The 27,697-nt window shown below is 38.5% G+C and overlaps 1 protein-coding gene across 2 annotated transcripts in view; it reads left to right on the top strand.

Moving 5' to 3' along the window:
* The window catches only part of LOC122811456 (ABC-type oligopeptide transporter ABCB9-like), a 272,428-nt gene extending 252,951 nt beyond the window's left edge, over nt 1-19,477 (top strand). For both annotated transcript variants that reach the window (XM_044083308.1, XM_044083309.1), the window contains exons 11-12: nt 3,666-3,802; nt 15,443-19,477. In XM_044083308.1, coding sequence (XP_043939243.1) covers nt 3,666-3,802; nt 15,443-15,658 — 353 coding nt within the window. In that variant the 3' untranslated portion in view covers nt 15,659-19,477. The remainder of the gene's footprint in view (nt 1-3,665; nt 3,803-15,442) is intronic.
* Nucleotides 19,478-27,697: the final 8,220 nt, after the last annotated feature.

Here is a 27,697-nt window from a genome sequence, read left to right as displayed (position 1 = left end):
CTGCCACCTATATCTATATCTATGCATCTCTCTCTCTCTCTCTTCACACATATATATATATATATATATATATATATATATATATATATATATATCTAGAGAGAGAAAGAGAGAGAGAAAATACACAGAGTAGAAAGTTCTGTGCCATCAAACATTAGCGGCAGCCTCAGTAGTGCTCTTTAAACAGTTAAAGTGTTGGGTTTTCAGGACAGTGTGTACGGTTATGTGCACTTATGTAGCTCTGCACGTGACCTGGCTCTGTCTGTGAAAAGTAATCATCACAGATCTTTGTTCGGACTGCATATATATATATATATATGTATATGTATATATATATATATATATATATATATATATATATATATATATATATATATATATGACCTTCACAGTGTGCAAAAATGTACTCTTTCACAGGGGATATATTCTTTAGGAATGCTCTATGTATAAAAGGAGCTGAAGCTATTGTCTTGTGATAATTTGTGAGTGAAGTGAAGGTACAGTGTTTTGTTTTTCAAAAGTATTACTTTATTTTGCTTTCATACCATACTGCAGATATTACTAGATTCAGTTCACAGTTGCATATTTTATTTTCTAATCTGGAAAAATGCAGAATGCACAAAATAATGAATATGTTATGCTGATGTAACATAATTAAAAGAATTAGTTACTTTTTTCTTAGACTTGTGTTTTAGTATCTGATGTAATTAGAAAAAAATATGACTACTCAGATACTCAGGCATTCCATATGCAAATGATCTATTCCATTGTACCTAAAAGCACTACCTAAATAAAGTTCATTCTTCAATGTGCAAGTTTGCTCTCAAAATATTTATTACGGTATGTTATACCATTTTAGAGATATAATTCTGTATTCATAGCAGTAACCACTAACCAGTAAGCCAATGTGGCCATTAAAAGTTGATAAGTTGCATATGACTTCTGATTAGAATGGAGTGTGCAGGACTAGCCTATAACATATTTTACTTGAATAACCATTACATGCGAAACAACACTTCTCCATAATAGTGGCTTTTTTGTAATTGGAACGTTACTACCACCATTGAATATCCTTGCACTAATGAGGGAAAATGGATAAGGCAATTTCATCACCGAGTTGCATGTATGTCATTACTAGTAAAATGGAATTCTTATATACATTATATAGTTGAGAATCCAAGGGTCATTTTGTGAAACTTTTATTAACAGTTATCACAGTTTTATTCAGTTACACATCCCATACAAAAATGTTATGTTAATAATTCATTACAACACTTTGCCAAGCTTCAGTTTATTTGGTTTCCATTAGAAGAGAGCATATGACTTCTTTTCAGGGTAGGGAATGTGCTATATGACTACAAGTTAATATTTTTACTGAATTAGTATTACATCAGAAATAGATTTATAAACAAAATGGAACCTGCTATAACTGTAAAGATGCCATTAGCAGAAATCCCTGTGCTATCATAGGAAGACCTGGCAAGCCAAATTAAAGAATATGCTGTGTTTAAGTCCTTAAGAGTTGAATTTCAGTCTGGGATGTAGTCTTTAACTGACTGTCCACATAGAAGTCCATCTGATGTATAGTAATAACTGTCAGAAAATGATGAAGATTTTGCCTTCTTCATCAAGGCACTAAATGCTGACTTGTATAGGTATGTTGTTATATTTTCTCAAGATTAGTTATATTCAGTTTCCTTTAGGTGTGGACCTTTTTTTCAGAATAGGGAATCTAATACATATATGTAGTACAGTTTGATTACTCTTAATACTGGATTTTAAACCAGAGGAATTGGATGTTTACAGCTCCATTAAAATGGTAGCTTGTTCACACTCAGTGGAATTAGAAGATGAATGGGAAGATCAGACTGGTCATGATGGAAAGGGCTGCGCCTTTATTTGTTTTTGACTAATATGCAAATGCCAGAGAGTTGCTTTCTTTCCTCCAGAGTTTCATTGGGGGTATTGCTTACCATGCATTGAAAGCATGGATTTTCCTGGACTATCAAAAGTATTAATGAGATGGCTGTTATAAACTATTGTTTTTCCAATTCAATGTAGATATGAATATTAGAACAAGGGACGCTGAAAGAGATTTATGTTAAGAAAATAGATAAACCTCTCCTATGTGTTTTTTCTTGATACTGTTTTTCCTCAGAAAAGGCCCTTTGTTTACTTCTCAAAAGTTATGCTCTTTTTTATGTTTTGAGGTGTGGTCCAGTTTCGTATATTGTCGTCTGTATGTTTTAGATGGAAAAAAGATATTTCACCTTCTGCATTGCCAAGTCATTTTGATAAACATAATAGTGTTAGTCTTGTAAATAGTTACGCTAAAAAAATGGACTAGCCAAATGTTTTATGCTGTTAGTATGTTAGTGAACAAGGAGTGATCAGTGCCATCGCTTACATTATACATAAATATGTTTACAGTGTGAGGTAGTATTGATAAATGCTAGGGAGGAATCATCACATGCTCTTTTTTCTTTATAATATTTCATGAGGTAAAGCAGTGTGCCATTTTTCTTCTATATAGTTATTAAACTGTGCTTTTGATTGAATGTTAGGGAATGATTGGGGGTGGTGTGTCTCCTTCACCTGTGTAAGCATTTGAAGCTTGTCTTAAATGTTGGACTAACTATAATGTGTACATATTTTTGTCAAACTAAATATAGTATGAGATTGCTTTTGTTCATACAGTTGTTGATAAAACATGCCATCTACTTTACTATATAATACTTTTGCAAAATTGGACATATTTAGGATGGGGTGGTGTTTTCTTGCATCTTATGTTATTATACTATTTTGATGTATAATTTCATGGTTTTAATCTGGTTATGCTAAAACCATGATTATGAATAAAAAGTGTATGTAAGTTAGTAATTGGGATGGGGGCTTCTCTACTCCCTGTATAAAACTGCAAATTTGTCTTGATTGTTGATTTTGATTGCTTTATTGATCAACATGTTTAAAAGCAGACCACATTTAGTCATATAATTATTACTATGTAGGTGGGGTTGTGGGCACCACCTTATTTATAATATTGTATATTGCTGATATTAGAGAATTATTGTGTGGGGAGGGTCCCATATTAATTGTATTATGGTTTACAGTCTTTTATATATGTAGGTTTTGGTCTACAGTTTATTATGTATGTAGGTTTTAGTTAACAATTCATTATGTATGTAGATTTTAGTATATAGGATAAGACGGAAGAAGTGTCATGTGTAATTGCCAAGGATGTTAAAATGATGTTACTAGTAAAATTAATCGATTATTTTTAGTGTGTGTGTGTAGATATATATATATATATATATATATATATATATATATCTGTGAGGGTTATCTGAATTTGGATGGATTCCTTTGATAGGAGTTTCTTGTAAGGATAGCAGTCTAGGGTGGATATAGTTATGCTAGTGGATAACATGGTAAATTAATGGAATAGTTTTTAGCCATATAAGTCTTTGAAAGTTTTAAAAATTCATGAGGCCTGGAATGGAGACAAGTATGATTATTTCCACCATAAGTATGTAAATATATGTAAGGTCATGCTTTGGGATAGATCATTATAGTCTGTCAGTTTCTCTTTAAAATGTTTATATAACAAATATATTTAAATGGATTGGTTGTACAGAATGACTTCTTATGTTAATTCTTCATTATAGATGTTGGAGAAAAAGGGGGACAGTTGTCAGCAGGACAGAAACAGAGAATAGCAATTGCTCGAGCTCTGATACGTAAACCACAAATCCTAGTGCTGGATGAAGCAACCAGTTGTTTAGATCCAGAAAGCGAACACTTGGTATATATTTTCTATTATTATTATTATTATTATTATTATTATTATTATTATTATTATTATGTGGATTAGTAATATATTAAAATATTTCTTTTATATGCATTTTTAAATTGTTGCAGCAGTGGTGCAACAGTTAGCATTGTCACCTTACAGCAAGAGGTTCTCTGGTTTGATTCTTGGCTGGAGCTCCTTCTGTGCAGAGTCTGCATGTCCTCCCTGTGGTTGAGTGAGTTTTAAGGACATGCAAGTAAATGCGTCTGTGTATGTGTGTACCTTTTGTGAAGGCTGGTCACCAGGCTGGCAACCGAACACCATAAAAACACCACTGCCAATCAGTCTGCAGACTGGTGATCTGCTGTGGTGATCCCTAACCAGGAAAAGCTGAAAGACATTACTATATACATTTTTAAATTATGCTCTAAAACATTTTTATACTGTATAGCAGAAAGTCGCTGTTCTTCAAATGTCAGATGTAAAATAATAAAACACTATGAACCAGACGGATAATATACATGAGTGACACTATAGCAGTCTTCCTGCAAGACCTGCATGATGGAAATAAGCATCTCTAGGGATTTTGCATTTTGTGATAATCCCATATTAATAACATTACAATAAATTCATTAAAGAGTGTTGGATAGAATGATGGTTATGAAGCAGGAAATTGATGGTGTAATGATGAATGTTGTTAGCGCATAGGCTCCGCAATTTGGGTGTGTGATGGATGAGACAGACAAACTTTGGAGTGAGTTGGATGAAGTGGTGGTGAGTGTACCCAATGGTGAGAGACTAGTGATTGGAGCGGATTTCAATGGGCATGTTGGTGAAGGGAACAGAAGGGATGAGGAAGTGATGGGTAGGTATGGTGTTAAGGAGAGGAATGCAGAAGGTCAGATGGTAGTGGATTTTGTGAAAAGGGTGGACATGGCTGTGGTGAATACATATTTTAAGAAGAGGGAGGAGCATAGGGTGATGCACACAGGTGGATTATATCCTTTGCAGGAGGGCCAGTCTGAAGGAGGTTAAAGACTGTAAAATGGTGACAAGGGAAGGTGTAGTTAAGCAGCATAGAATGGTGGTCTGTAGGATGATGGTGGTGATCAAGAAGAGGAGGAGGAGTGTGAAAGCAGTGCCAAGGATTAAATGGTGGAAGTTGAAAAAGGGTGATTGTGAGGTGGAGTTCAGGGAAGAGTTAAAACAGGCACTGGGTAGCAGTGAAGAGCTACCATATAGCTGGGCAGCCATGGCAGAGGTGGTAAGGAAGACAACTTGAAAGGTGCTTGGTGTGACATCTGGACAGAGGAAGGATACCTGGTGGTGGAATGAGGAAGTACAGGAGAGTATACAGAGAAAGAGGTTGGTGAAGAAGAAGTGGGATTGTCAGAGAGATGAAGAAAGTAGACAGGAGTACAAGGAAATGAGGCATATGGTGAAGAGACAGGTGATGAAGGCTAAGGATAAAGTGTGTGGCAAGTTGTAAGAAAGGCTGGATACTAAGGAGAGATAAAGGACCTGTACTGCTTGGCTAGACAGACAGACCAAGCTGGGAAATATGTGCAGCAGGTTAGGGGGATAAAAGATAATGAGGGAAAGTGTATTGAGCAGATGGAAAGAGTACTTTGAGGGACTGATGAATGAAGAGAGTGAGAGAGAGAAGGATGGATGATGTGGAGATACCGAATCAGGAAGTGCAATGGATTAGCAAGGGGAAATAAGGATAGCTATGAAGAAGATGAAGAATAGAAAGGCTGTTGGTTCAGATGATGCACCTGTGGAAGCATGGAGGTGTTTAGGAGAGACGGCAGTGGGTTTTTAACCAGAATGTTTGACGGAATCTTGGAAAGTGAGAGGATGCCTGAGGAGTGGAGAAGTGTATTGGTACTGATTTTTAAGAATAAGGGTGATGTGCAGAGCTGTAGTAACTTCATAGGGATAAAATTAATCAGCCACAGCATGACGTTATGAGAAAGAGTAGTGGAGGCTAGGTTAAGAAGGGAGGTGATGATTAGTGAGCAGCAGTATGGTTTCATGCCAGGAAAGAGCACTACAGATGCGATGTTTGCTCTGATGGTGTTGATGGAGAAGAATATAGAAGGTCAGAAGGACTTGCATTGTGTCTTTGTCGACTTAGGGAAAGCATATGACAGGGTGCCTAGAGAGGAGTTGTGGTATTGTATGAGGAAGTTGGGAGTGGCAGAGAAGTATTTAAGAGTGGTGCAGCATATGTATGAGGGCAGTGCAACAGTGGTGAGGTCTGTGGTAGGAGTGACAGATGTGTTCAAGGTAGAGGTGGGATGACATCAAGGATCAGCTCTGAGTTCTTTCTTATTTGCAGTGGTGATGGACAGGGTGACAGTTGAGATCAGACAGGACTTCCCATGGACTATGATGTTTATGGATGATATTGTGACTTGTAGTCAGAATAGGGAACAGGTAGAGGAGACCCCAGAGAGGTGGAGATATGCCTTAGAGAGGAGAGGAATGAAGGTCAGCAGGACTATGACAGAATATATGTATGTGAATGAGAGGGAGGACAGAAGAATGGTGAGGATGCAGGGAGTAGAGTTGGCAAAGGTGGATGAGTTTAAATACCTGGGATCAACAGCTCAGAGTAATGGTGAGTGTAGAATAGAGAAGAAGAGAGTGCAGGCAGGGTTGAGTGGGTGGAGAAGAGTATCAGGAATGATTTGTGACAGATGGGTACCAGTAAGAGTGAAAAGGAAGGTCTGCAAGATGGTAGTAAGACCAGCTGTGTTCTGTGGGTTGGAGACGGTGACACTGACAAAAAGATATGAGTCAGGGCTGGAGGTGATAGAGTGTTAAAGATGTTAAGATTTGCATTGGATGTGACGAGGATGGACAGGATTAGAAACAAGTATATTAGAGGGACGGTTTGGAGACAAAGGAAGAGAGGCGAGGTTGCATTGGTTTCGACGTGCTGAGAAGGGATGCTATGTATATTGGGAAAAGGATGCTAAGGATGGGGCTGTCAGGTGAAAGGAAAAGAGGAAGGCCTAAGATAAGGTTTATGGATGTGGTGAGAGAGGACATGCAGGTGGCTGGTGTGACAGAGCAAGATGCAGAGGGCAGGAAGAAATGGAAACAGATGATCCGCTATGGTGACCGCTAACGGGAGCAGCTGAAAGAAATAGAGAAGACAATAAATTCATTATGTTTAACAAACCCGTTTATTCTTTTTTTAAAGTTGCTGTAGTTACACAAATCTTGAGATGACATTCTCAGGTTTACAGTACTATCCTGGCAACCTCTACAAGCATAATGGCCTTCTTTAAATAGAAGCCTAAACAATATACTCTGCCCTCTGCATTCGGGAAGAAGCTTACTTTGTACAGTAGAGGACTGCTGTATGTGTTATGAGCTCTAATGTGTATCTCTACCCAAATAAATTAATAAAGCATCTTTGTTTGTAATATACTAGTACAATCGGTAAACCAAGCTTGCTTTATGTAACTCCATTACCAGATTGATAGAGTATGCAATATGTAATCTGTGAGTCTGGGTGTGATTCATGATCTGAGCTGCTTTATGTAAGTAATCTGCATGCTCCTGATTTGGAGTTGGGTATGGACAAAGGCACAGGTCCTGCATGCATGGACCCATCCACTACTTACAGAAAGTTTAAGGTGGAGTAACTTAGTGGAGACACTGAAAAACAAAAGCAAAAGCAAAGCACCTTGTGGTGCATTAGGCTTCCCTTTGTAGCAATAACAGTTATAAACAAAGGACAACATGGCCTAGGTAAGTCGGGGGATGTACTCCATAAGATCGAGAGACCGTATGATAGAACCTGAGAAGATAAAATCTCAGAACATCGAACTGGCTTCTCTTCTGGAAGCTGGCATCATGAAAGTGTTTTTGCAAGGCGGGGGGGGCGGGGGGGTTGCCTGTTATATATACCAACTTCATTACTGCTACACATTTGGAAAACAACAATCCCGACCCCAAAAATACCACCTTCCAGCGTAGAAGCCAATTCAATATTCCGAGATTTAGTTTTCTCAGATTCAATCATAGGGTCTTTCTATCATATGACATAGACCCAAGTCAGGAGCTGCACTGCTGCTGGGGTCACTCTGAGGAGCTGTTTTGCCATAATAATGACAGCATGGTGGCTGACTTGTAAAATCTGTGCCTCACAGTTCCAGGGATCAGTCATGACCTCTTGTAACTGCCTTTATGGAGTTCACATGTTCTCTATATCTCTGAGGTTTCTCTGGGTACTTCACTATCCTCACATCTCCCAAGAACACACTGACTGATTAATTGCACTAAAAATTGTCTAAAAACTTTTTGTTGTCCCCTCACCCTTATGGCATGGGTCATAACTGAAAATCGTCTACAGATCATTTACCAAGTTAAGAAATATATATATATATATATATATATATATATATATATATATATATATATATATATATATATATGTATGGTTGCAGCCATATTTCTTGGTTTGAACTGAGAGTGGGGTGTCTACAATGGGTCTATATCAGATGAATGAAAAATCCATTCATCGAATACGGAAAGATCGAAGCTTCATGGACATTGAAAACGGTATTGTGGGGTCTCAGTACAGTGAGGATTAGGGTATTTGCCCTTTCCTCACTGTAGTGCAATCTCGGAGTTAGAATATACATTTAGCGGGGGGGTGTATTACCGTTTTCGATGTCCGTGAAGCTTCCATCTTTCCGTATTCGATGAACGGATTTTTCGTTCATCTGATATAGACCCGTCTACAACACAGGGAGAATGCTATAGCTGGTGTACAGGAACAGTAAGGCATAATTTTATTATGACTTCTTATAGTACACATAGTGCTTTCAGTGTGCTTATTTGCTGTACTTTACTAAACTGCAAAAATCTATGTTTCCAGAGTTAAGCATAAGGCAAAAAGTATAGGAACTTGTGCCTGACACTTTAACGTTAGAATGCTGACTAACGTCTTTATTATATGGGTTAGTAAGCACAATGTATAAATGTTTTGTGTGTGCAGGACTTGTATATTTAATTCATGAGATATATATTATATCCTTTTCCTCATACCTGTAATATGTAGTATCCCCACTCCAACTCAGTGCCAGAAGAAGAAAGCTGCTCTAGATGTTGTTCTGTCATTCCTGTATTGTTGTTATCTCACATTGATGAAAAACTAAAATATCTTCAACCTTTGTACTTCCAACCACTATTTCAGTAAATCACATCTACTGTTGTCTCTTTCTTTAACTCTGTTTTATATGCTATCTTCAGGATGTTCTTCGTGTTTCACTGTTGCAGTCATCACATTTGGGTTATCTGCTTGCAGTAGCCCTCAGTCGGCCTGATTAACAAAGTCTTGGGTCCTGCGTTGGTTGCTGTCTCTTCTTCCATGACGTCAGGTCGTCAGGGGTATAAAACATGCAGCCGGCGCCATTACATCAGTCTTTCTTGCCGCGCGGTGTTTAAAGCAGAAGCAGCTCGCAAGTGTCGCTCGGCCGACTCCTGAAATTTTCATTTTCGAGTTTCAGCTAAAAGCTAAGTACCCCATTGGGGAAACTTTTTCTTGCTTTTAACCGATATCAGTAAAAGTAAATAACTGCATTACTTGTGGAAAGCAAATACCTCATAAAGATTTTCATTCGTACTGTATTCCTTGCCTATGCCCTGACCACAACATACCTCACTGTTGGTTTTGTGCCTTATTTAAACCACAAACTATCCATCGTCTGTATATTTACGCTTCTAAATATTTTGGTGCTCAGTTCAATTATCCTGATATGTCTTCGGTCAGCCATTTGACTACTGACATTCTGAAAAAACGCAAAGATAAAGACAGAGACAGACGGCCTAGGTCCAAAGCTGCTGAATACGCTTCTCCTAAGCCAGTCACCAGTTCGCCGGTACTCAGTGAGATGCTTTTGCAGCCCCTGATACCTGCTACTTCTGATGCGCAGGCCTCTACTGAGACCCATTCAGAGTCCGGTATGCCGCGAGATGCTTCAACTGTGGAACCTGCGGATGTCTCTACCTTGGATGGGTCCGGAGCCGCTGTGCAGGCACCTGCTTCTGAGGGTGTTTTCAGGCCTACTGACTTGCGTATTAAATTGACACCATCTTCTTCTTCAAGGCCTAAATCCTGAACCATGCCTAGAAAACTGATGCCCAGACCGCATGGTCAGGCCTCTATGCCTAAAAAACAAATTATAAGAATGGCTGAAGACCTTATTACTTTAATCAGGGGAAGCCAGCCTTCCCCATCTAAGAGACCTAGGACTGAGTTTATTTATGATACTTCTGACCAGGATTGTTTCTTCTGATGACCAGGATTTACCCTTATCTACCTATGAGGATTCTGATGGTGAGGACTGTATTCCCTCTGCTCCCCCCCAGAGGATTTCTCTTGTGGTGAAACCTTGCATACTCTCAGGGAGCATTTTCATTGGGAAAGTCAGGATTTCTCTGATTCTAAAAAGAGCCTTAGGGATTTCTTACTCCTGCCCCAGCACATGCCTTTAGCCATACCTCCTTTACTAGACATTGTTGATGATGCATTTGCAGAATCTAGCTTGGCCCCTGACTCTTTACCTCCTGCTCCCAGGAAACCTGATAGATATTACAGGGTCCCTGACTCTCACAAGTTCCTTTTTAAAAATCCTACTGCGGATCCTGAGACCATTTCACAGGGGCCCAAGGGCATTAAAGGTACTACTGCCAAAAATCCTACCCCACTCTGATAGAGACTCCATGGCGCTGGATAGATGGGGTAAGAAGGTATACACTTCTGCAACTTTGGCCATTAGGGCCTTAAACTGCCAGTTTAATATGTTAAAGTATCAGCAGCATATTATTGGATTGCTTAAACAGAAAATGATGTTGATTCCTGATTGTGCTGAAAATAAGGATTTACAGGATTTATTGCATTCAGCTGAACAGGTTGGAAAACATACTTTGCAATGTGGTTTTGATTTTCTTGAGGTATCTTGCAGGGCTGCTGTAACTGGGTCTGTACTTAGAAGGCTTACTTGGCTTAAGGAGCAATCCCTACCAGATCATGTTAAAGCAAAATTACTGGATGCTCCCCTAAACCAGGACCGCCTGTTTGGCAACAAGGCAGAAGAAGTTCTTAAACAGATGGAAGAAAAAGCTAAATCTATGCAAACTGTTAAAGATTTTTTTACAAGTACAACCTCCAAGATTTAGTAGGCATTGGCCTTTCAAGAAGTGGTCCTTTCCTGCCTCTTCCAGACCTTGTCAGTCCAAACCCAGATCCAGCAGAGCTCCCAGGCTGCAGTCCCAGGGTACACACAGGACTAAGCAGTGGGGGGCCTCCACTTCCAAATCTGGGAGCAATAAAACTCCCCCTCCCCCATAGTAAACTGTCTCAGTGACTTCTTTTTAAAACTTCCAAGCACTTGTCAACTGACTGCCCCTTTGGGGGGAAAGATTGCTCTTCATGCAAAGAACTGGGAACTCATTACCCAGGACAAATGGGTTTTAAATATAGTGTCCCAGAGATACAGATTTCACTTCCACACATTGCCAACACCAAGCGGGTGGCCAGAGGCCCAAAACCAAGTACTTTCTCTCTTAAGCATGGGGGCTATTCAGTTGGTACTAGAAGAGGAAAAGGGACAAGGTTTCTACTCAAGACTTTTCCTGGTACCCAGAAAAGAAAATTCATGGCGCCCTATCCTGGACCTGTCTACTCTAAACACCTTTTTGGTGATTCCAAAATTCAAGATGCTGACTCTTCACCAGTTGCTTCCTATGCTAGGCAAAGATGCCTGGTTGGCAGCACTAGATTTAAAAGATGCATACCTGCACATCCCAATCAGGGAATCTTGCAGAAGATACCTATGCTTCAAAGCAGGCTACACGCACTATCAGTTCTCTGCATTGCCCTTTGGCTTGTCTACTGTGCCCAGGGTATTCACAAAGTGCCTAGCTTCAGTTATTGCATTTTGCAGGCAAAGAAATATTCAAATATGCCCATACCTGGACAATTGTCTAATTCAGGCAGAAAGTCAGGACATACTTTTGAATCATCAGGCCTTTGTTCAAAGGGTGCTAACTTGTCTGGGGTATATCATAAACGAAAAGAAATCACACCTGGTACCCTGTCAACAAATTATATTCCTGGGAGCAAGCTTGAATACAACTTCCCAGATGGCTTTCCTCACGCCAGAGAAACAAATTCATTTGACAACCTACTTCAAACAAGTGGCCACAAAAACCCTGCTATCTGCAAGACAAATACGGCAAGCCTTGGGGTTCATGGCCTCCTGCATTGTTCTAATTCCATATGCAAGACTGCATATGAGGAAACTGCAATGGTATCCAAAAAGCCTATGGTGTCAACATTCTCAGGATCTAGAAGCAATGATCCCTATCATACCTTGCCTAGAGTTCCTTTGGTGGGCAGAGGCCTGTCACCAAAACAAGGGACTACCATTCACTCTACCCCCTGCCGCCCAAACCCTAACAACAGATGCATCAGACTATGCATGGGGGGTTTACCTGGCAGGGAAGTGCATTCAGGGCAAATGGAACCCAAGTCAAATGTACCTGCATATCAATCAAAAAGAAATGTTAGCTGTACAGAATGCTCTGACAACCTTCAAGGACCACATTCTTCCAGGACAACTAATGGTAAAGACGGACAACATCACTGTTATGTGGTTCATAAACAAGCAGGGGGGCACACATTCTTACCCCCTCTGCAGACTAGCCATGGCAGTGTGGAACACAGCCTCGAGCTACCAATTGCATCTACAAGCTCAATTCCTGCCAGGGAAATTAAATACACTGGCAGACGGACTAAGCAGAAACCTCATGGACCCACAAGAGTGGAAACTGGTACTAAGGATTTTCAACATGTTGACAAGCAAATGGGGGAGCCCAGATATAGACATGTTTGCCTCCCCCCAGAACTACCAATTGGACAAATTTTGCACAAGGACTCCCCACAAACAAGCTTGGAAAGTGGATGCTCTGTCCTTCAGCTGGAAAAACCTATCAGTATATGCCTTCCCCCCTCTGCCTCTGCTCTCCAAAGTACTTCTAAAGATCAAACAGGATAAACCAAGGACGATTTTGATTGCACCAGACTGGCCATGCCAACACTGGTACCCCCTCTTGCGCAGTGTGTGATGGTTGGCCCCATGGCACCTGCCTCAGACTCCTTCCCTGTTGTCTCAGCAGGAGAACCAGATTCTGCACCCTCAGCTTCCAACACTGAACCTAGCAGCCTGGCTAATTACCTAATCTCTCCTTTACCATCCCTCAGTAAACCAGTAATGGATATCATTTTAGAGACAAGGAGGCCTAGTACTAGAAAATCTTATGCTGGAAAATGGAAAAGATTCTGTGCCTGGAACCACTCTCAAGGGATGAACACAGCAGCGCCCAATTTACCTTAGATTTTACAATACTTAACTGAGATACTTCACAAGGGCCTGTCTTTTACCTCCATCAGAATTCACGCCTCAGCTATTTCAACTCATTATAACACAGAACCTCCCCTCTTCTCTCATCCACTGTTCAATCAGTTCCTCAGAGGGGCCAAAAAATTAAGATCACCCAGGAGAGCTCCAACCCCAGCCTGGGACCTTAACTTTGTCTTGGAGAAACTCACTCTTTCTCCTTCTGACCCAGCTGCTACTGCAGATTTAAAATGTCTTTCTTGGAAAACAGCTTTCCTTTTTAGCAATCACTTCAGCAAGAAGGGTATCTGGCAGTGGAGCCTTTCATCATCTTTCATGCGGGCAGGGTGGCCCTCAGAACCAATCCATCCTTCATGCCCAAGGTGGTATCCAGTGTGGCTCTTAATCAGTCCATTCATTTGCCAACCTTCTTTCCTAATCCACAGAACAAAGAGGAATGGATACTGTACTCCTTAGATATGCACAAACAACTTAGATTCTACTTGGACAGGACTAAACCTCAAAGGAAATCTGAACAACTGCTGGTGGCATTTGCTGCAGGGGCAGTGGGAAAGGCTATTTTAAGCAAACCATTTCTAAATGGATAGGCCATTGCATTCATTTCTGCTGTAAGCACCATGGAAAACCTATCCCACAGGGGATCAGACCCCACTCAACCAGGGCTGCATCTACCTCTACAGCATTTTTCAGAGGTGTCCCTACCAGAGACATCCTAGAAGCTGCTACCTGGAGTTCTGTACATACTTTCACCAAGCATTATCATTTGCCAATTTTCTCTAAATCCAGAGCTGGCTTTGCCACTGCAGTCTTGCTGGGCCTTATAACTGGTCCTAATGCTATCTAAATTCCTCCTCCCAACCTGAGCTTTGGGAATCTACCCAAATGTGATGACTGCAACAGTGAAACATAAGAACATAGTACAGTTGTGTACACTTAACATAAATGTAGATGTCTGAGTGTATTCACTGTTGCAGTCCTGGTTACACCCCTCCAGCCCCCTAACTTCTTTTGGCTATACCTCTACTTTCCTTTACTATGCTCAAAAGCTTTTTGGTGTATTTGCTTTTTTGTTGGAGGTATATCCTTGTATATTTATATATTTAATTGCTTCCCATTAGGGGGGCACCTGACATCTGGGGCAAGAAAAACTGATGTAATGGCGTCGGCTGCATGTTTTATACCCCTGACAACCTGATGTCACTGAAGATGAGACAGCAACTGATGCAGGACCCAAGACTTTGTTAATCAGGCCGACTGAGGGCTACTACAAGCAGATAACCCAAATGTGATGACTGCAACAGTGAATACACTCGAGGATCTACATTTATTGTAAGTGTACACAACTGTACTTTCTGCCTAAGTCGGCACTCCTTCCTTTAAAAACAATTGCCAAGATGGTGGAAATGCAGTTGTAGAGGTAAGTGTCCAACAATGTTATTCACCACTGATAGTGTACAATGCAATGTTTTGGCCTTAACATTGGACTGGTGCACATGGATAGATGTTCATAAGTTCATAGGTTAGCACTAGGCTAACTGCCCTTGTGGGCCATTTTAAGCATAACCAAATACCCCATTTGAGAATCAAACCCCGCACCTTGTGTATGTAAGTTAAACACCTTAACCATTATGCCATCTACTAGCAGGGAAATGTGTCAATGATTACCTAGTAAGGTATCTCCCCATATAAGTTAACATTTAACAATTCTGGACTTTTACCAAGCCATCTCTTAATGTTACATATATTAGTATACTTTAAGGCTTCGTGAAATAATCTGATTGTTTTCATCGGTTTAACTTTTGGCAGTACATGTTGATTGTTAAAAACAATACTTACATGTTCAATCACGGAAATAAATTGTGAGAGAGAAAAAAACTAGCATGCAGTGGTCTGCTGGACACAGCTGAGACTGAAGGAAAACATGACATACTGATAGCACATACATCACTTCAACATATTTAATTTACTATAGCAGAAAATAATTATTCTTTAAATTCAATTTAATTAAAGCACTCACTGTATTTATCAATAAAAGTGGACAATCAGCATTTCTTTTATATTAAAGTTAGAATATGTTGGCACAAACTACTTCTTCAGAATATTAAACTACTTCAATGTATGTGAAATTGAGTTTGATATGCACTGATACATTTACAATAAGAACATTGTGGTAGTAATCCTGGCAAGTGTACTTTATTTTGAACAGATAATAGAAGCAGTGTCCAGGATGAAGGACCAAACAGTCCTTGTCATTGCACACAGACTGAAGACCGTGGAGAAAGCCAACAAAATCATTGTGATTGAAAATGGATCTGTGATTGAAGAAGGAACACACATTGATTTAATGAAGAATCAAAGTCGTTACTACCAAATGATTCAGAAAATATTTGGTCAAAGTGGGATTCAAGAAAATGTCTCTTAGAAAAACTGGAGGAATTGTATAGACTGTTCTGCTACTATTTTTAAAATATGCTGACTGCAGACGGTACTGACAAAGAAACATCATGCTAATTTATTTAGACATTGACTTACAGTACATTAAGATACTGACTTACAGGGATAATAGTTAAGCAGCAGTGAGTGCATTAAAGTGATTTTGATGCAGAAATGTATGAAGATGGAGAAGTGTGCATCATAACAATTTACTTGTAATTTTCTGATACCCACTTACCCCTGTTCATGTTTGTGGAGAAGCCAGAGTGTATCCTGGCAACCAGTGGGAGTAAGGCAGAAAAACAAATCCTGGGTAGAGCTCCACTACATTACAGGATACACACACACACACACACTCACACTCACACTCACCTACAAATAGTTTAAGAAATCACCATTTTACAAACATATATGTGTTTTGGATGTGGGAGGAGACCAGAGCACTTGAGACCTCTAAAAAAATGAGCCATAAAATTGACAGAATAGCAAATTGTTACAGTGAGAAAAATGAAAAGCAGATAGTTGCAGTGAGAAGAATGAAACAAAGTCAAGTGTGCCCTCTTTACTGTGGAGTTTTTTCCTTTCTCCACTGTTGTGGGACTGTGGAGTTAGCATATGTGATTGGGGGTTGGTGGGGTTGGTCCCTGCAAGAACTCTTATTTATGTAATTGTGGGTGGATTTTAGGGGAGATATGTTCTTGACCAGCTGTGATTGAGAAATGCTTTTGAAAACACTCATGGCTCAATTTTTCATTGACAAAGCAATTAAAATACTGTTCAAGAAAAAGAAACAATGTGAAATACAAGAAAACATATCCATTAAATTAGGGAAAATCATAAAGTACAATCTTTTGGAATGTGCAAAAAGGGGCTATTTCATAAACATAGTGTGCAGCTGTGTAAATGAATTCTGTGCACAGTGCTTATTATGACACCTGCCATTGCCACAGTTCGTAGGTATGATGATATTAATGATAGGTGACATCCAAATGAATGGAAATATCTTTGAAGTGGTTAACAGAGCACAGAGTACACTGCTGTTTTCCATGCCCTTAGATGACTGAATTGTTGTGTGCTTGACAGTGCAGGCACACACAGTGGGGAACGCCTGGGTAAGGTATGCTTTTATATTACATACCATACTCAGATGCTGTTCCTACTTCCCTCCTCCACTGTGGTTTGATGTCATGTCACACAGTGATTCAGGAAATAATGCCCATTTATTAATTATGACAGTTGACTTGGGTCATTGCCATAATATGTTAATGAACGGATCTAGTGAATTTCCATTGATAGGAGCTGAGCAGTATATATCAGTACCACTGTGTGGGGGTAGGGATAGTATTGTTTTGGTAGCAAGTTTGCCTGCACCAAAGGGATTCCATTGGCAGCATGGGTTTTCCTACCATGCAAAGCAGTGTTTTTTAACTGTGTTACTATTGATGTTTAGCTCTAAGCGGTAAATATTCAACAGGGATATGAATCAGCATAGTCAGGTATTTGGTTCTGGTCCCATAATTCATGTAATTTGGACTAGCCTGTACTCAGATGGTGTATTGATTCTGAATCATGCGCGATCTTGGGAATCATTTACTTGTGTGTTCAGTGCACAAAGCACTGTGGCTGCACACTTGACAATTTACAAGGTTGTACGCCTTTGTGTTACATGCTTTATAAATCATGTTGGATTTTGGTACCGCATACCAGCCCTGTTTCATGAGGTACGATGTTCATGAATTCCACCCTTTGAAAAGAAAGACACTAGCAGATATGGGTAGTTGGTGAAAGAAGAAGAAAATAGAGGCATTGCTGATTGATAGTCAGTGTTAAACACCATAAGGATGTACTAATCACAGAGGACAATTCACAGAACAGTAACTGAACACTAAATTATAAAGGAAAAGTAAGAATGTTTGCAGTACAGTAACTGACATCGGCTACTTGTAGGGGAAAACAAGGACTGAGAAATAAGGTGATGACTGCAGGTTACAAATTAGCTATGGTTAGGAAGAAAACAGTAAGTTTTGTATAAGTATATAAATAAAGCAAGAAGAGGTAATATAAAAGAAATATGGGAAAGAGAGATTGAATGCAAATCAATAAGTAATATGAAAACAGCATTAACTTCACTGTACACTGTCTTACTGGCAAGTCAACAAGAAACTTTGGAAACTACTGAACACAGTTAAAAGAGAGGGCAGTAATAAGAATAGATGAGAAATGATGTTGAATAGTTAAAAATCTAAAAGAAAATAAATCAGTGGACAAGAAAGTATACAAACAAACAGCTTGGAAATGAAGGCATGAATTAGTAGAATGACTAACCTGAATTTATAACAAAAGAATTGAAGAAGTGTATAGGTATACATCAGTGTACCCTTATTACTGGGAGGTTTACTGTTCCAGGTTATTTATAGCATCTGAATCATAAAAAAAAATTAAAATCTGGGAAAGTAGAGATATCTGACATCATGACAGGGTAGACAACTCTTGCTACAAAACAGGTTGGCTATTGATTACTGCATGAGACATAATGTAATGATCTATACGACATAAGACCTGCAACAAATAAAACATGCAGAACTCATTTTGTTTTGAACATTTTGAACATCATGTTTTTTAATTTTGTTCTTACACGAAAGTGCATTTTTTCGAAAATGCACTTTCACGTAAGTCAATTCGCAAATTTACGTTTCGATGAAATGTAAATTCACTGGATCAAATGGGATCCATATATATATATATATATATATATATATCTACACACACATACATACATATATAGTATAGGTCTCCTAAATTCAAAATGCACAAATGTCAGTAGCAATAATATTGACAACAACAGTTTGACAATGCAAACGTCAGTATGCATGTGAGAGGAATACCTTTGCAGCATGCAAAGTAAACAACAAAAAAATTGAAAAAGCAGGGGTCAACACTCTCATGCACAACCCACAATCCCTGCAAATTTTATATACTAATCCCTGGGGAAGGGCATATTCCCTGACCTGGAGATTGTCAGTATCTCCCACCTTTCGATCAATGTGTGTTAACAGAACAGATGTTGACATTAGGGAGTATTATATCTATGTTTATAGCTGTCTAAATTTATATGTATTGACAGAGAATATACATATGTATATATAAATGTGTGTGTGTGTGAGATGGGATTTAAAAAATATATATAAGTATATAGTTTGTGTGGGGAAGACGCAGTGGCACAATAATTGGTTTTCGTGCCTCACAGAGCTGGCTTGTACAGTTTGGTCTTGTCTGGACTGCCTTCTGTGTAGCATCTGTACATTCTGCCTCTGTCTGTTTGGCCATTTGCTGTGTATTCCATTTTCTATTAACAATTCTAAAGATGTGCTGTAGAAGAATTGTTCATCCTCTAATTTGCCGTGTGTGTGTGTACATCCTGTTGATGGGTTGTAACATTGTCAAAATAAGATTTTTTGCCATGCTCCCACTGAGCATGATGAAAGGTTCAATTTCCTCTGTAACCCTGAACTGGATTAAGTGGATATTTGGAAATGAATGAATGAATATATGGATGAATGGTGAAATATGGAAAACTGATTTTTTTTCTTATTTTTTCATTTTTAGAAAAGAAACACAGGTACAGGTGTTACAGTAACACTCACTTAGCTAGTCTAACACTGAATGACATATTAAAACACAGCAGCCTGCTATCATGTTTCATTTAAATTTATTATCTTTAGTTTGTTAAGAAATGTGGACAACTTGTTAGGACTCATTGTGGCTATCAAACGGATATACAAATAAAACACTCCACCATTTGCAGAGATTTATATGCTGTACCAAATTTATACACAGAGTTCTCTGTGTTTTTTATTTCTGTTTTTAAGTTATTCATATTTTTTGTTAAATTGAAAAGAAATATATATATATATATATATATATATATATATATATATATATATATATATATATATATATATATCTGTGTGTGTGTTTGCAAAATTGCCTACAACTAAAACGTACCTGTTACATAAACATTTATTTTCTAGTATTTTGTGCTGAATGACATTATTACAGGTCAAATAAATCTGCTTCAATATTTTATGTTTTTTGACTATGAATATGGTAAGCACAAAATGAGAATGTGGTGAGTACAATTGAATCTGTAAGTATTTATATGAATTTTAGAACTTGATAATGTTGCTAGAGTAGTGATACTTGTACTTATATTGATAGAGTAATGATGAATTTTGTGACAATGCTGTTAAAATGAAGATAAAATATTTTGTTCTCATTTTTTTAACACACCGTTACATTTTGTCCTGTTATTTGTGTGTGTGTGTGTGTGTGTGTGTGTGTGTGTGTGTGTGTGTGTGTGTGTGTGTGTGATAACAAAAGATATGTGTGAACTTGTCCATCACATGCTGTGTGTTGTGCACAGGCAAGAGTTGTTGCACTTCACTGAGATTACCCATATAACTACATATGTGGATAATAAACAGATATTAACTTTCTGAGTCTCTTAAATTATTGGCATGAAATGACAGTAGGGTTATACAGTATGTAGATTTATAGTCAGTTGCTAGGTATGAGGTCCTGGAAACCGTAATGGAAATTAGCCCAATGTTCAATTGCCCCACAGCACTGTCCGGTTAAATTGGTGATTTATTAGTGCCCATCTTTTTATTAAAGCTTGAAACTTCTCACGTCATTTCCTGCATCCATTAGCTTTTTCTAACATTTTATTTTTATGTCAGTGTTTCCCACAGAGAACCAAAATTAGTTGTGTTGATTTGTGTTGATTTCCACAAGTGTTAACGTTTTTACATATGACAATTTGTTTTCAAATGTTGCCACATCACTGCCAAAAACTGGCCTGCTTCTGATTCCAACCTCAAGAAAGTACATTTGTAAAACAAAAGAAAATCTTAAAAGTAAAATTTTTGAGCAAGGCATAAGCTGACTTAAATTAGGATGTGTTTTCACTTGTAAAGGTGAAGGAATAGTTGTATGCTGACTTTTTGAATGAAAATGCTTAGCTGTCCCTTTTTTGTTAGAGTACATAAAATGCTCATATTGCTGCTCTTATGGCCAACACATATTTTTCCTGATTCACACGATATACTAATACCGTATATTTACGATTTTTATATAATATTGCTCTTTTCAGAAGAAAGTAAAACGTATATGTTTGCATGATGGGAATGTGCTACCTATTGGATTCTTAGCATCATTTTGTCATTTGTTTGGTCCCTGCATTTGCAGCCTGCATTACTGAAACCTTTTTGATATTTTCTAGTAGTATTTTCTAAGAATCATAAGTGAACAGGTTTGTCTTGCATTTTTGTATGAAAATTCTTACTTTTCATTAATGTTTTTTCTTCATGAATGTATGTATGTGTATGTGTGTATATGTGTGTGTGTGTGTTTATGTATCAGTGTCTGTGTGCGTCTTTGTCTGTACCCATGTATTCATTATTTTTTTATGTTTTATTTTTACTTTTGATTTATCATACACAGGCATACATAAGTTTCTGTTTTGTTTTTGATTCCAATATTATAATAAACTAGTCAATATATACTTTTATTTTAAATGTCATACTCTCAGTTTAAGTATTAAGTTCTGTTAAAAAGTCTAACATATTTTGTCAGGCAGAAGCTGTTGTACAGCTGAAGTAGTATGACATGATAGTAGATCATAGCAGTAAAATCACGATCTTTAGCACCCAAAATGTGAATTGTTTGTCTTTCCTTCATAAAAATGCCATAATTAAAATTAAAGTGAAGGGTACTGTTAAGAACAATGGGTTTCCTACTGCAGCACCTCAGTTCATGGGTGTGTACTATGCTAATGATCACAGGGGCTTTTTAAGCCTAGCCACGCATCCCAAATCTCTAACAAGTTGTGGTAACCTAGACAAGTGTAAGCAGAGACCTGGGAGATACCATTTACAGGCTGCCTTAGACACTTAGGTGACAAATCTGGGATGAATTTCCTGCTCCACATCCAACTGCCCAAGTTACAGTTGAATTGGGTTAGGGAGGAACTCTGCTTCACACCAGAAATGGGGTAGTCTCTGGGATACATACCTGTCTCTCCAGTGGGTACTATTTATATCATGTTCAAGGTTTAGGTCTTTAGAAGAGGTAATTCTGGTGTTGTTTGTTTTGTGGATATGCAGGAGGTCCGTCAGAGTGGTGTCTGACAATGCCCTGTATGCCAGGTTTAGATCTCCCCTCAGCAACCTGTAGGAGACAGAATACAGGGATAGGCCCTTGAGGTGGTTTGTAGCAGGCATGTTACTTACACCCTGTATTCCTTTAGTGAGGAATCTCTGAAGATGTTCCATTTGCTGGATGTGCTTGTTTAGGTACATACCAAAGGGGACACTATTCTCAATGACAGGTCTGATGAATGCCGAATACAGTGGAATAATGACCTCCTTGGACCTAGACACCATACCTTTGTTTATAAGTTGCACAGCAAAGAATGATTTCCTAACTACTGTAGACACATGATGGTCAAAGGCTAGGTTACTGTCTATGTGTGTCCCTAAGTCACTGACTACTGGGTCAACTCTTGGGGCTGTCTTGTCAGTATGATAGTTACCAGGGTGGATGACTTCCTGAAGGATACTGTGATGCGTTTCTTGTCATTTAGTTTTAGTCTACGGCTCTGCCATCAGTTTTTTGTGTGTGCCAGCCATTCCTGGAGAACATTTGTGTTGGTCGGGGATTCTATGACTGTTCATAATTTGCGATCATCTGCAGATTTAGTCAGCAGAGGCCATTGACATTGGCCAGAGAAGTAAATGGGAAAATGGAGTGGTCCCCACATCGATTCCTGAGGGACTCCATTTGTGACTGTCCGCTTTGTAGAGGTGGACTTCCCAATTCTAACTTCCTGGGTCCTGTTTGTGAGCCAGCTAACTATCCACTGGATGACATAAGGGTTTATACCTATCCTCCTGAATTTGTCAACAGTGCCTGAGTCAGATATTGTGTCAGATGCCTTGGCCACGTTAAGGTAGGCAATGTAAACCATTTGCCCTCCTAGGTCTAATATGAAGCAAATCTGTGTGTGTTTGTGTAGTTCTTCCACTCTCCTTCCCCCAGGAGTAATGAAAAGAACCTGCAATCTGCTTCAACAACTCCACTTCTAAGTGCTCAAGTTCCAAAATCTCTCTGCTGATCTGATCATTTGACAGTGCATATACTCACTCTGAATCAGCAGCAAGTTAAAAAAGTGTTTTTTTATTGCAGCAGAGTAAACCCCTCCCCCAATGTGCAATGTATGTCTCAATACCCCATTCTCTAGACACTCTGTCTCTGAGGTCACACCAACTTAGGTAAAGCATATTTACTGAAGAAGTCTTTGTTTTGAGTCTCTCATACTGCAGTGTACATATTTGCATACAATTGCTAGCAGATATGGTACAAGGTGCTGTTGGGATTTGGATTTAAAAAGTAAAAAGTTTTGGGCATTCAGCAGCCATGTAGCTGAAGCACTGGTATGTTTTTGAGGGATCATTTGTATGTATCCCATGCGTCTCACAGGAAGTGTAAGGTTTTACACCACAAAGGCTCTGGCTTGGCTAGATCTTTCTTGCAGTTTTTACTGAATGTAACAAATTAAAAGACAACTAAGATAATACCTATATCTATCGTAATACTTATCACCATTTGTAATCATACATGTACGCCCTTGTCTGTACTAGAACCCCTCCAGCCTTTCTACCCCCAACATATAATGACAAAAATATGCTTTTTTTTCTTGGATCAACCGCATTTATACACCCCTCCCCTTTCTGACAGTAAAATCATGTCTAGATTAACTCCTCTGCCTTTCTACCCCAGATGTAAATGTCTGGCATTGAACCCCTACTTCTCCATTCACATCTAAGGTTTATATTGTCTTTGTGTCTAGACAGAACCTCTCACACCTTCCCAACAAGAGTTATACAGTCTTACATATTACTGTCGTAGAACTTCCTCCAACCTTGCAAGCTATTTTTACTTGCAATATAATTCTTGTGCCCAAGATAGATACACATCCCATCCCACAAGCTTTTGCAACAGTTTTCTGCAGAACATGGAAAAACATGGGCAGTTATATTTGCAAAACAGCAATGCTGCAAACAGCATCATTATGTTTCATTAATATGTTGGGGCAACTATTATTATTGTGGGCACCTCAGGGTTTCTTTGAAAGGAATATGTTAACTCTAGAGTATCACCAAGCTTTCTGGTCACAGCTGAGTATACTTAGCATCTGCATTAACAGTACACATTAGTCTTACATTAGTATACTCATCACATAGGTTTATAGGCCCATCTATTAAGCTTACAGCCTACTAGGTCTAAGAAGCTTGACTGTAATCCTGAGTTGAAATTTTCTACTGTTTCTGCTGAGTGTAAGAAAAGTTTATCAATAGTTTGTGATAGTGCTGTTTAATTTACCAGTCACATTTTTCTCTTATTGATAGTTATTTTTCATACAAGGTTTCCTAATCTGGTATTAGCTCCTCCAGAGCTGCATTCCAGGCACAAACTGTGAAAGAATGGAAAAGGGATTCCCTTACAGCCCAAGCATAAGTAAGTCATAAGAAACAGAATATAATGACAGTTCAGAAACAATTCTGAATAGTTGTAGTTTTTGCAGTCAATGACTTTCCCTTATAAAGTTGTTTCAAATTACATGCTTGAAGGCTACATTATCATAGGTTCATAGGTGTGTACAAGGCTAATGGCCCTGGAGCCTTTACAAGTAGCCCATAGGATTACCCTGGCATTGTGCCAGCCGACCTTAGTTCCCAGTGCCTCTGTCGAGTATATTCCATAGCATGGGCACTCTCTGGGCTATAAACCTGTCCCTCCAGCTTGTTCTGTTGATTGTGGTAATGAGGTTGAGGTCTCTGGAGCATGTGATGCAGAGGGATTGGGATTTCTTTAGATGTAGCATTTCTAACCGAGCTGGGTCAGACATGGCTTTGTAAGTCAAGCAGAGATCACCTCTAAGTAGGCGATATGAGACAGAGAATGGTTGGAGTTTTTTGAGTCTGTCCATATAGGACAAGTGTTTAAGGCGTAGGATCCTCTTTGTGAGGTACTTTTGTGACCTCTCCAGTTGTTGCAGGTGTCTAGTGAGGTACATGCCAAATATCCAGCAGTATATTCACTACTGGGTCAGATTAGTAAGGCATAAAGTGCTCCACTAATTTTCCTGGAGAGTTTAGACATCACTTTTAGTGTTACATAAGCTAATGATATATTTTTCTGCCATTGATGGATACACACTGATCAATGTTTTAAATATTATCTACCATTATCCTTAACTCTTTAGTGATGGTGACATTTTTATGATTTGACCATTTATTCTGTAACCATTTTGTCAAGTCTCATGATGCTACATTTATTGACATTAAAGGAAAACTCTACCTTAGAACTCAAAAATACATATTTTTCATTGTATCTTTGCTTTTGAGCTATTTTAATGCCTCAGAATCACTCCAAGTGATTTTTTTATAATTTTAATGTGTTTCTCTCAAAATGGTGGATGATGAGGTCTTCCTTGGTACCCTGATCTTGTTTTCTTGCTTTCATTCCTTCCCAGAATACATTTCAACTCCTGTTTATATAACTCATGCTTGACATTAGGAAGTGGTGCTGTTTTCTCTTATGCCATTAAGACTGAATGGCAGGACTGTGAAGCACTGTCATCTAAACACATCTGTAACAGAGCTGCTTCTATGTTTACCTGACTGAGCCTCATTTATGTGTCTGTCAGAGCTTGTTCTATGTGGTAAATAACTGTTAGCTACTTGCAGCAAAAGAAAGAAGATAAATAACAGGTTTTTGTAAGAGGAGTCTTTTGTAGTCCTAAAAGATTTGACATACCCTCCCCCACACTCTCATGCTGAGGTGTGGAAACTCTCACTGCAGTAAATTATCCTTGCTGTACATTTACAAGTGACAAGTAGTAGGACTCTAAACTTAGTCTGTCTGCTACTTCTCAATGCCTTCAGTTGGAGGATTTTTCTCTCTCATGAGTAATGCAGACTTAAAATGTGCTTTACTATTTCCTCAATTATTTCTGTCATGTTCACCCTCCTTTTTTTCTGTTTCATATTTATTTATACTTTGGTAACAAGGAAAGTGAACTGGTCCCAGGATCCTTTTCAGCCATAACTTAGGCTACATTGGCATAGATAATAACAATTATTAAATGCCCTTAGCAATACAAAGAAAAAAATACTGACATAAAGACATTGACCAAGATTGCGTGTGCAGCACATAGCCAATGTGTGACAGTGATCAAGTAAATCACTGAGCAATATTTACTAGAATGTATACATTAATGCTTAACTGTACTATGTTGTTTATTATAAATAATTCATTGTATGCACACATATTGCACACACACTTATATGTAGTGTGTGTGTATATATGTATATATATATATATATATATATATATATATATATATATATATATATATATATATATATATATATATAGTGTGCGTGTGTATATGTGTTTCTGTATATGTGTATGTGTATTTATTTTTATTTTATTTTACATTTGTTAACCGGGGGTGTCTGACTGAGCCGAAAAGGCCCTTTTTCAGCAGGGGCCCGGGGAGAAAAGCTCCACAAAGAAAAATTACAGACACATTTAGTTATTTAGACGTAATCAGTATAGACACAAATTACAAGAGACATGTTTTTACAGTGGTATGCGGCACAAACAGTTACAGTGGAGAGAACAATCAAAAAAATATTAATTTTAAAAATAAAGGTAAGTAATAGATTTGTGGTGTACAGCTGAACTTTGGAATGTAGGTAGAATACATACATAGTACACAGGTACAGTACATACATTGTAGATTAGCCAGTGTTTGTGAGTAAGATTGAAAAACTATTATCAATTGCTCTAGATTTAGTATGTATATGTTATCCGCTTTCACTAGCCTGGGGAGCAATCATGGCACTGCCAACTTTGCTTGAGATGTTGCCTGATGAGGTCTTTAAAGGAGGCTTTGGATGATGTGTTTTGAATGCTAGTAGAGACAGAGTTCCATTTTTTAGCCACCGAACTACAATATAGTGCATCTCCAAAGCTATTGTAGCTGTTGGTGACTTCTAGTAGTAGTTTGCTTGACGATCTAAGAGGCCCTTTGGCTGAGTGATGTTGTACTAGGTTTTTGAGGGCAGGACACTTATTGGGGAGGTAATAGAATGACAGAGGCAGAGCTGATTGTAGGTTAGGAGGTTCGGCAGTTCAAGCCAGTGGAGCTGTCTCAAAGTACAGTGATGAGTTCTATATGAGCAATTTGCAGCAAAGCGGGCAATTCTGTTATAGCAAGCTTCCATTTTGCTTAGTTCAGTTTTGTTGAGCCAGAGCCAACCAAGGCAAGAGAAAAAAGTAAGTATTACTTTACAAATCTGAACACTTTTAAAACAAATTCCTGAGGTCCAATGGTATAAAGTACATGTGTACAAAAAAGTGTGTGTGTGTACATTTAAACACAGTTAAGTACTTCTGATTTCCTTTTCTTAGTCCTTTTAATGCAAGGGCACATAGTAAATGTATGTTAAAGTACATTCAGCTGTATATTTTGGTTGCCCTCTAATAATGTAAGGACTTACTCAAAGTCAGCGGGAATCTCTTACAGTGGATCTTCACGTACCAGATATGCATCCCCCTCTGGAAGGATGTCACAAAAAAGCATAAAATACATTTTTATGAATAGTATCAGTGCACCTAGTTGATAGGATTGCCACCTGACTGACTCTCTGCAGTTCTGCCCTGTGTATCTGTGTATGGGAGGAGAGGGATTAAAACTGTAAATGCATTGATACTTTAAAAGAAAAAAATATTTTTTGACTTTTCTCTGTATGTCACAGAAATCTTTGATACTATGTTTAAGTTATCTTAACATATAAACTATTATAACTAACATTCAAAGTTTAGCATTTCAATACTGTGTTGCTACTTATGTAAATGTGTCAAAAGAGGTGACAACTGCCTTTAAACCCCAGACTGA

The sequence above is a fragment of the Protopterus annectens genome, chromosome 9.part0, assembly GCF_019279795.1.
Source record: "Protopterus annectens isolate FY-2018-M chromosome 9.part0, PAN1.0, whole genome shotgun sequence".
NCBI classification, from domain to species: Eukaryota; Metazoa; Chordata; order Ceratodontiformes; family Protopteridae; genus Protopterus; species Protopterus annectens.
The sequence above is the reverse complement of the archived record's forward strand: the minus strand, read 5'-3'. Positions and strand labels throughout refer to the sequence as shown.